A 10,667-nucleotide genomic window follows, 5' to 3' on the forward strand; every position below is an offset into this window, starting at 1 on the left:
TTTGATATTATTACTGATGATGTTCATATGACACATGAAAAATTTTACAGATATAAGTTGAGCCTCTATTATTATTATTATTATTATTATTTCATATTATCATGTTATATAACATTTAGATTCTATAATATAATTTCATTATATTATATTATATTCATATAATAATATTATACTATACTATTATTCATATTATATATAATGGTATATAATAAATATGCCATTGTTATTTGATATTATGATATTAGTTACCGTTTTATCATATAAGAACTATTATAATAATTAGAATTGTGATAATCTCATAATTTTTCATTATTACAATTACAACATTATTATCATCATATAATTGTTGCAGAGAAAGGGAGGTGGTGGTAATTCATTTAGAACCTGCATATTGGGACGCAATCATTTTTGGCTTTATCTCTAGACATAGCAAAAAGGCCTTAAATGCAAATCAATTACCGATATATAGCCTAGCTAGTTGCAAACAGATAAACACTTGCATTTTTTTCACCTGCAACTGGATGAAGCATTTAAGGCCCAGATCTAGGCAACCAAAAAGCACCTAAATCTAATTATACGGAGACTCTAAAATATAATTATATGGCCAATAGTTATAGTGTGAATAACTAGCCCATAAAAACATTTAATTAGGCCTATTAAGATCCACAACTTGACTGAAGCTTCCACATGCAAACAATAATTTCAGAGCATTGTAGCCAAAGCAATGTTGTGATATATTAAAGTCCATGACGTGACTAAAACTTTAATTCTGTCTTAATTCGTTGTAGCACAAGCTTCTATGCTACGCGGCCATAATATTTTGTCACGTTCCATTGCTCTGCAGCGTGGTGGCGGGACTGCTAGGACATTAGCTTTGGGTGTAGATAGGGTAAAATCGGCCAAGAACTATTTTTAATATATATATATATATATTAGTTTTTAAATTGTATAGATCATGTATAATGATTTGGATCTTCAATTGGGATGGTTTATCATTAATTTTGAAATTGTTGTGTCTATTTAGAAGGAATTAATGTAAAGTATGGAGTCTACCTATATATGTGCATCTATGTATATAAATGAAAGGGTATAAACAAAGGAGTTCTTTTCCAATATTCTTAATAATGAAGCAGGTGGGTTGACATACCTATTTTCTCTAACACCTTCCATTTTCAAGCCAATATCATGATAAATCTTGCCCTTTTTAATCTCCCAAAGGCCAAGGTTGGGCATCCTTACCTTCTTATCGTATGCAAAACCTTCCATCATATGCGGAACTTGATCCTATTTGCCAGTACGTTCTCAAATAGCATGCAACACTATAATGCAAGTATCAACTACCTCTTTTATTCATGATTCTTTTTCTGAAATGAAGCTTAATTTGCAATGATTCAGTTTGTGATGAAGTTTATAGATGTTGTTGTTCAATAAGTCAGTAATCTTGAAGCAGTTCTCCGTTTTAAGTTATTACGTAAAGGTCATTAAAGAGGAATTTATTTGGTGCTGTCTGAACAATGAATTAGTATTTTCGAAAGTTCCATTAAAATTATGTTACCGTACCTCGGTGGATACCTAAATTTTCTCCTACGCTAGTGAGAAACTTATTCTGTTAGTAATTGACCGGAAGAGCGGTGGCCAAGTTATTGACAAGAGTACGAGGTCGTTGCCAGAGTATGTTAGACGCTTATTGGTCATTAAAAGGTTGAAGGGGATGACAAGCATGCCTATAATTATAAAACGAGTATATCATAAGATATCTGTTCCCTTGCCGTCAGCTTTTAGAGAACCGTCCGAGGTTAAGTTGATCCATTTGTGTTGCTGGGGCTCAAGAAACAAGATTTGATTCTGAAAGACTCAAATAAGTTCTAAATTAAAGTGAATGGTAAAACTGTTCAAAATTTACTGCTGATAGAATGCTACGTACATTATTGGGTCCAAATCTAGACTCGAGCGTGCATGAGACCATGCCCACCGCATGACGTGATATAGAGGTACGATGAAAAAGACTAATTAAGAGGAGCCATGAGATCCATAATTATTTATTGAGATAATTTAGTTTGCTTTCTCGATTCACAGTTAACCTCGAATACCTATCAGCTATGGACGACGAACTGTCAAAACTACATCACAGAACGAATTTCTCCTCAATTATAACATATTATCCAACTTTCAATCGACCTGATAGCCACAGATCACCGACTATCAATCAATTGGCCGACCAACAGTCAGCTATTCTTAACCTCTCTGGCAAATACTTCAACCACGACAACTCAACCAACTTAATGACCGATGACCATCGGCATATCAGAGTTACCGACCAATGGTCACTCAGATTTCTACAATTGCCAACATACTGTCGACACACTCAGACTATCGACGTATAATCGGTATATCAAAAACCATCAGTACAGAAAGTGCATAATGGCCATATACCATGATCAGTAGTGGGTATAACCGCCTATCCCACAATCACATAGTGCCAAAATAAGTGGAACCCATGTGTCTAACCATTACAAACAGTTACCAACAACTTGTCTATAAAAGGAGGTAAATGAATAGTATTGATAAGATACTTCTGGGCTGAGACTCTGTCTTTCTAAAAATTTTTATCTGCTATTCATCACTCCCCACTATCTTAAGTATCAGAGTATCCCTACCGGACATAATTTCGATCAGTGCGAACTTCTTTTGCAGGTGTTCTTCTCTGACAACAAACGCAACAGAAGATTGGCAGCAATAGATTGGCGCGCCAGATAGAGGGAATAACAAAAAATCATGACAAAAATCAGAGCTTAAAATAACTCCACAGAATCTGCAAGACAATCTTCCCATCGAAAAGACCTCCCTCCTTCACCTCCAATGACAGAGCCTAGCTCTTCACGTTCTATAGTCACTACGGACGTGCAAATTGCTGCTTTAATGCAGCAAATGAAAATATTGACGAAGGCAGTATATAGCCTCTAATAACAACAAACACAGCAGTATGCTGGCGAACATCAACCGTCGAGATTTACACCGTCGGACACATAACTGTAATAAGAAAACAAAAAAGTTCAGTTACGGAGTTCAAAAATAAACGAAAAATAAAATGAGTGACTGACTAAGCTATATACCTAAAGAGGTTACCGGACTAAGTTCGGCGTCATGGAGAACTTGTTCCGTCATTAGCTCTCGTTGTGTGGAGACTTTCATGTTCTTCAGTCGAAGAAAATCCTCTCGATCGATAACGTTGATTCGACTATTTTTGTTGAGACTTACTCTCAGATCTCTTTAGGATGAAGGAAAGCCCCAGGATGACGAAGAAGAAATAAAAAAAATTGATTTTTTCACCCATGAATAGACGATGAAAGATCGAAAATAAAAGATAAACCCTTTCTCGAATTAAAGAACCACCAATCCTTAGCTTTTGGATGGAGACGGAGGATGAAAAAAGCATGAAAAAGTGAAGGTCGAGGGTTGGTCGGGATCAGACGACACAATAAAGCAAAACTAATAATTAGTCGGATAGATTTTGGAGCCAATTGAACAGGATAGAGACAATAGTAGTCAAAGAGATTCCGGATAAACTCCGAAATTGAAAAGTAAAAACCAGCCCGAAGGAACTCTACATAAAATACTAGCTGACCCAAAGGAGGAGAGCTCACTCGACCATCCGGACCAGGAGCGAAGAGTTGAAATTACTTCAGGATATAATATTGTTCCCAAAGTCGGTCAACATTGGATCTAGATAAAAAAAAAAATTTTATCTCCGGATCCGAAAGAGAATCGTCAACCGGATTCTCCGAATAACTATCTCGAGGAATTTCGTCTATTCTAACCTTCCCTTTATCTTTCCTACCCCTACTTGCCATTGAAAATAGTAGAAAGAAACCTAGAAGAAGAAGGAAAGAGGAAAGAAAACTCAACCTGAAACTGGGGGATGATGTGAAAACTATGGAAATACAAAGAGGACTTCAAAAATCCTAAAGCTCTTGACATCCAAGACAGAACCCTCTGTTGCAGAAGAAGATGACAAATACAAAGAACTGAAATAAAAAATCCAAATGAAAGCGACATTATATATATAGGACCTGTCAACGGTCAGGATGAAATTGTTCAAATCAAGACTGCTCCAGATTTCGACACGTGGCCACATCGAAATCGATCATAAATCGAACGGTTCGACGCACCTACCAACATATCATGCCACCTCATCTCTATCCGCGTGAATGGCTAAGAGCCAATGATACTTGGATATGTGGTTGAAATCGATTAGTCAGAATCAAATCGACCAGATTCTACGAATGCCAAACCATCTTCTCGAATCGACGTCCCAATGATGATCTCACAGATATCGAAACGATAAAATGGCTGAAGTATCTTTATTTTTCAAAGAAATCATTAATATCTGCAGTCGAATTGGGACTCGAGATAGCACGTGACAACTCTCTTCATCCAATGTGCCAATTCACATGTCAAGCCATCTTGGACTTAGGAGTGGGAGGCAACTGTTGGGATAATTTAATCTGCTTTTCCGATTTACAGTCGGTCTATTGGATATCTACCGATTATGGACGACGAACCATCAAAGCTATATCACAGAATGAGTTCCACCTCAATTACAACATATTATTTGACTTTCAATCGGTCTGATAGCCACAGACCACCAACTATCAATCAATAGACCGACCAACAATCGATTATTCCCAATTTCCTTAGCAAACACTTCAACTATGACGACTCAACCAACTTAATGATCGATAACCATCGATATATCAGAATTATCGATCAATGATTATTCAAATTTCTATAATTACCAACATACAATCGACATACTCACACTACCAATATATAGTCGACATATTACAAAATCATCAGTACAGAAAGTGTATAATGACCACATACCATGATCAGTAGTGGATATAACCATCCATCTCACGATTACATAGTACCGAAATAAATAGAATCCACGTATCTAACCATTACAAACGATTACCAACAACTCATCTATAAAAAGAGATAAATAAATAGTATTGATAAAATATTTTTAGACTGAGATTTTATCTTTTTGAAAATTTTTTTCTGTTGTTCATGACTTAAGCATCGAAAAATTTTCGTCGGATAAATTTTTTATTAATATAAATTTTTTTTATAAATATATTTTTCCAACGACAGATGTAATAGAAGATTGACCGCAATACTATTAAAGTAAATTAGGTTTAGGTATGCAAGATTTATGTTGTCCCATTAAATTTTTTTTTAAATTTATGAAGTTTTTTCTAGTGGCTGTGGAAAATTTCTCTCAACCCACAACACTCCCATATACGAAGATATACGTACGTATCATTGCTGAAAATTTTATTTGACAACAAAGATTTTGGAATGATGCCTTCCTGCTGAATTATCTCAGGTCGTGTTGAGCTAAAAACACACATGATGCCAGCCACTGGCCCTACCTCCGAGTAGGGACAAATCCTTGGTACACTCAACTCAGCGAAACTTACTGAAGCAAAGTACACTCGTATGGACCCTACATGAGCCGTAGAGTCAAGACAAAGCAACAAATTCCAGGGATCGACCTCCTATGACAAGTAAAGCAGAAGCTAGTTAACGGCCGAAAGACACATGATTTCCTGTGCCAAATCTTTCTTTTCTCCATTACCCCCCTTTCTTCGTCAAAAAGAAAAGGATAGCACTCCTTTTTTTTCCCCTTCCCCTTTGTCTTTGGATCAGAGAAAATAATAAGCCTTGCGCAAGTGCAACTGCGCAGCTGGGAAAAGCTCATTAACACCCCCTGCCAGACCTCATCCTTACGTTTCCGCGATGCGTTTTTGACTGTAGAATAAAGTAAAAGTTAAAAAAGAAAAAGAAAAGGAGAAACAAACAAAAATAGCGGCGTAGCTCCCGGCTCTTCGCTCATCTAACCCCCAGCCATGGTCAAGTATGAGGCCCTTCCGATCATCTGAGCTCCTTTCACCGATTTCGCCGTCTCTTTGCTGTAATTAAAACATGCGATCATGCATGCATTTATGGATTACGTGCCCATTAGAGACATGGAAACACATACACGAACTAACAAAGCTGAACTTGAAGAAAAGAAAACCATTGATCATTTCGGATATAAAAGAAAGAAGGAGAACACCGACTGCTGTGCTAAACAACAAATGATAGAAGAGAAGCACCCCAAAAACATATCTTCAATTCTTGGTTCTTTCTCTTTAGACATATCTTTACATCCATGAAACGAAAAAAAGTAAAATATAATGATAAGAAAGAGAGATCTACAAGCTTGACTCGTCGACTCCTCTCTCTCTCTCTCTCTCCCCCCTCCTCCAAGCTAGCTAGCTTTGGCCTGCATTGGGAGTCGGAGAAGCGGCGCTTCCCGAGAAGAAAAGTAGAAGAGGGTCTTTATAGCCTAAGCCATAGACCTTAAAGACCCGCCACCCCCGCCGGCCACCTTCACTCTGACACGAAGGACTTCTCTCTTCTTTCTCTTCCACTGCTGCTACTGCTCCCAGCACTAACAAAACAAAACTTGCCACTTCCTTACTTTTTGGTTCCTTTTCTTCCCTTGGTCTTGAACTCCTCTCTCTCTCTCTCTCTCTCTCTCTCTCTCTCCACATCTTTCTTTTGTTTTCTTCTTTTAAGAAAGAAAATTAATTAGATAGATGGAATCGGACACTCAGTAGTGAGGGGGAGGAGGGTGGGGAGTGCGGGCCGAGGATGGTTGGGCCCACAGGACCATGTCACGGTGGGCGAGCGGACCGGTCAACGGACGTGGCCCACCAGCCACGCCGTAGAGCGGCACGGCCGCCTCGACGCCAATCGACTTCACGTCATCCTCCTTGGCCGCGGCGGCCTCCTCATCCTCCGCCGGCGCGGCCAGTGGCAGCCGATGGAACTCCGGGTTGGCGAAGGAGGCCGCCACCAGCACCACCGGGCCAGCCGCCTTCAGCTGCCCCGCCACCGTCCCCCCGATCACGTGTCCCTGCGTTCCCGCCAGCGAGATCGAGAAGTTAACCTGGGTAGGAGCGGCGGAGGCGGTGGAGGCGGCGGATGGCGGAGGGAGGACGGTGCCGGAGAGGGAGAGAATGTCGTAGCGGCCGTGGAGGGTCATTACAGGAGGGTTGGTGGTGGGGTGGCGGAGGGGGACGTTGGCGACGACGCCGCTGCCGCTGAGAACGGAGATCCCCATCCGCCGGCTACGCGCGAAGGCGGCCACGCTCTCCAGGACGTCGCAGCCGGCCGCGATCTCCAGCACCAACGGGCGCATCGCCGTCTCGCTTTCCCTCGTTATCACCACCGGCGGCTTCGGCTTGTTCTTCGACCCCGGCGGCCTCCCTCGAGGCTTCTTCCCAGACGATCCAGAAGAAGGCTCTCGTCCTCCGCCGCCGGCGGTGGCAGAGCGGCTGCGGTCGCCGGCGCTGCGGCGGGAGGAGTCGTCGTCGTCGTCGGAGGGCGGGACGTCGCGTGACTGGGAGAGTGCGATCATGGAGTTGGTGGGTCGCACGTACTCCGCCATGGCCTAAAAAAAGAGAAAAAAAGCAAAAAAAAAATCGCGAAAAATAAAATATCTTATCGCTGGAGAGAGACGATGGGGGTCACGCTTGGGTCAATTATATAGAACGTCGAAAAGAAACGAACGTGCCTTGGGTGTTCCCGTGGTCTCGCAGAGCCTCCGTAATTAATGTGCTCCGAGCCATTTTTGGCTCTCCTTTTTTCTTTTATGTTTTTGGTTCGTCCAATCCGGAGGCCTTCTCATGGGTAGTATGGACTCCGCGAGGATATGGTAACGGCGTTGGCTGGACAGCGGTGGGGCCCAGTGGGGGACGGGTGGGGCAGGCTTCTTCTCGCGTCACATCGCTGGGGTTGTCGGTCGCCGGCGAGTTTCGCATGGTCAGAGTGCAGAGATTTGGAGGCGATTAATTTAATGCGGTCGCCGTTCGGGCAGGCGTTAAAGCAAGTGTCCCAAGTTGACGGTTAAAGATGAGGAGTACGTTTTGGTCTATGAATCGATCCACGGTAAATATGGTGGTGGCATGGACCGTGGGGGTTGTAAGAGCAGCGTATGAGCTTTAGTGAGAATTCTGCATATAATCTTGAAGGATTTAATGGCAGTGGACATTGGAAAAGAAGATTTGACATGTCATGCTCCCTACTGCTTAAATCATCAGTCAATTTATGCATTATTATCTTGTTTCATTCTACAGCTAGCCTATCATTGATTAGAGAGAGCCATTTAGGGTATGTTAGGTGATCTAGTTGGAGCAGTGGAAGGTGAACATGGTTAAAGAGGAAATCAGTTGCCATTGCTGATGACATGCAAGTTATGAATGTAGAGGGAGAAGGAAATAAGGTTCCAATAGCACCATTTGTAATTACTTCATTTGAATGGTCTTTTAGGGTTATTATTATTGTCTATTATATCATTTGTTGTGATAAGCTTTTAATTGATACTTTTGAAACAAAAAGTTAATGTTTTTTTTGAGATTGTTATTGTTCAAATAAATGAAAGAGGTTTGGCACAACTTCCTTTTGGAATAGAATCAATATATTTAAAAATAGAATCAGGATTCTCTATGTTATGTTTTGCGCTATATAGAGTTGTGCAATCCTCAATGACTGCCATGTTATCCAATTGTAGCGATGGGTGGCTATCAAATAGGATGTAATACATGGAATACAAAATATATCATGTATGCTAAGTAATGTCACATCATGTTAGATAGTTGTCCATCTCAGTGATTGGATGATAGGGCAGATATGGAGAGCTGCATGGCTCTCTATTATCGATGCAAAATGCGTAATGTGGAGAATATGAATTTTTAAAATATAATCCTATTTAAATAACATCATTGGTTCATCTGCAATGTGAAGGGATTATTATTGTTATAAGATTTTTCACTAAGACTAGCTTTCAGCTGATTTTTTTTGAAAAAATAATAACTTTTATTACATGCATTATGTTTTATTTTCAAATATTAAGGTTAAACATGTATGTATGTAGAATAAAATTATTCTATAACAGTCATTGCACTTTCTTAAAGAAATTTTAAGGGTTTGATAAGATTCTTACTCTTTTCGTAAAACTCACTCCAACAAAATAATTAATAAACTATTATTTGATTCTAATAGATATCGAATACAAAGTTTATCACAGAGTATCTTTCAGTAATATTTTGGGATAGAAGAAACACTATTTCTTTATTAAATTTTATAATGTAGTATCAAATAGTCCCACTTTTATCTTTTGATAGGAATCATGTGGCGGACATTTAACATTTTTTGCAATGAAATATTATTATTACAAATATTAAAACTTCTAGTAATGATATATTATTGCCACTAATTGGTTTTTGATTTTGATGGTGATTTTAAACTCATCTCTGAGGATCTCTTTGGGTTAAGGCAACTCAAGTTGGGGGTAATCTCCCCTTTTGCTAGTTGGGGGCAGGGAAGCCCATGGTGCCGTTGGTGATGATGGCATTGCGGTCTTATCATGCTCCACGGTGAGGCAAAAGTCACCAAGGCAAGCATGGTTGTAGACTACGAGGATCTCCCCCTTCTCATGGCACCACCCAAGAGGCAAAAGTCACCAAGGCAAGCATGGTTGTAGTTGTAGACTACGAGGATCTCCCCCTTCTCATGGCACCACCCAAGAGAAGGACCAAATTTTGATACCAGAGGCTAGTGATGATAGAATGGGAGGAATTCCGCCCTCACTTATGCTCCACCATTGTTGCTGCAGCTGCCCTGGATCGATGCATCTCTTGATAACCATGGTTGCTGCAATCTGTAGGATAATGCTCTTGTACATGGTCCCAAAGGCTCCATGGTTGATAATGCAAGATTGGTGGAAGCCCGGAATGACAAATGATCAGCTTTCATAACCAAAACCTCATTAGGGTCTTTACAATATTCTCTAATACCCTTGCCAAGCTATCCCATTTCTAGAGGGATTTGGCCTATCAATGCCAATAAGAGATGGGATGAAGTGCGTTAGAAACAAAGAATCTTATGTAGAAAACTTAAACAACTGATAAACCATAAGAAAAATAAAGCAAAAAAGATAGAAATAGAACATAAAAAGTTTACAAGATTTGGATGATTGAGTGTCGTTTCTACATCCTTGGCCAAAATCTGAAGGGAAGGAAACAGTTTTCCTCCAGAATGATCAGGTATGGATCAAATCCTTATCTGAATCGCAGCAGAACCGGGATCAAATCCAAAATTATCTAATATAAACTTCACGGAGGTCTGGATATGCAGACCCTCTGCTTCGCATGCACATCAGACACCGCAGGAAAGCAAGATGAACTCTAATCCAATTAGCTTCGTAACTCAATCAATCGAGGGATGAGATCTGATGATGTGATACCTCACACCAACAGGTGGGATGCCCAAGAAGGATCCACACCCAAGAAGAGGAGGCGGTAACAAAGAGAGAGATGTAAAAGATGAAAGACCTCTCTCTTTACACGTCTGTCTCTCTCTCTTTTTTTCTTTTCTCAATCTGATTTGTTTGCTATTCTATTCTCTTTTTTTATCCATAAATAGAGACCCTCTCTACTTGTAGAAGATTCTTATGACCCAATTAGAGTAGGACTTTTTATTCAAATTTGATTTGAATTGATCCAATACTCATAAAAGAAGGACTCCTACATGAGATATAATTGCCATCACTTATG

General features: G+C 40.1%; 1 protein-coding gene across 1 annotated transcript; it reads right to left on the reverse strand.

The window, feature by feature from the left end:
- Positions 1-6,149: 6,149 nt before the first annotated feature.
- Positions 6,150-8,165, reverse strand: LOC105057733 (AT-hook motif nuclear-localized protein 22). Its single transcript, XM_010940426.4, has one exon. It carries the CDS (start codon positions 7,499-7,501, stop codon positions 6,662-6,664), a length of 840 nt encoding a protein of 279 aa, XP_010938728.1. The 5' UTR covers positions 7,502-8,165; the 3' UTR covers positions 6,150-6,661.
- Positions 8,166-10,667: the final 2,502 nt, after the last annotated feature.

This window comes from Elaeis guineensis, chromosome 14, assembly GCF_000442705.2.
Source record: "Elaeis guineensis isolate ETL-2024a chromosome 14, EG11, whole genome shotgun sequence".
NCBI classification, from domain to species: Eukaryota; Viridiplantae; Streptophyta; class Magnoliopsida; order Arecales; family Arecaceae; genus Elaeis; species Elaeis guineensis.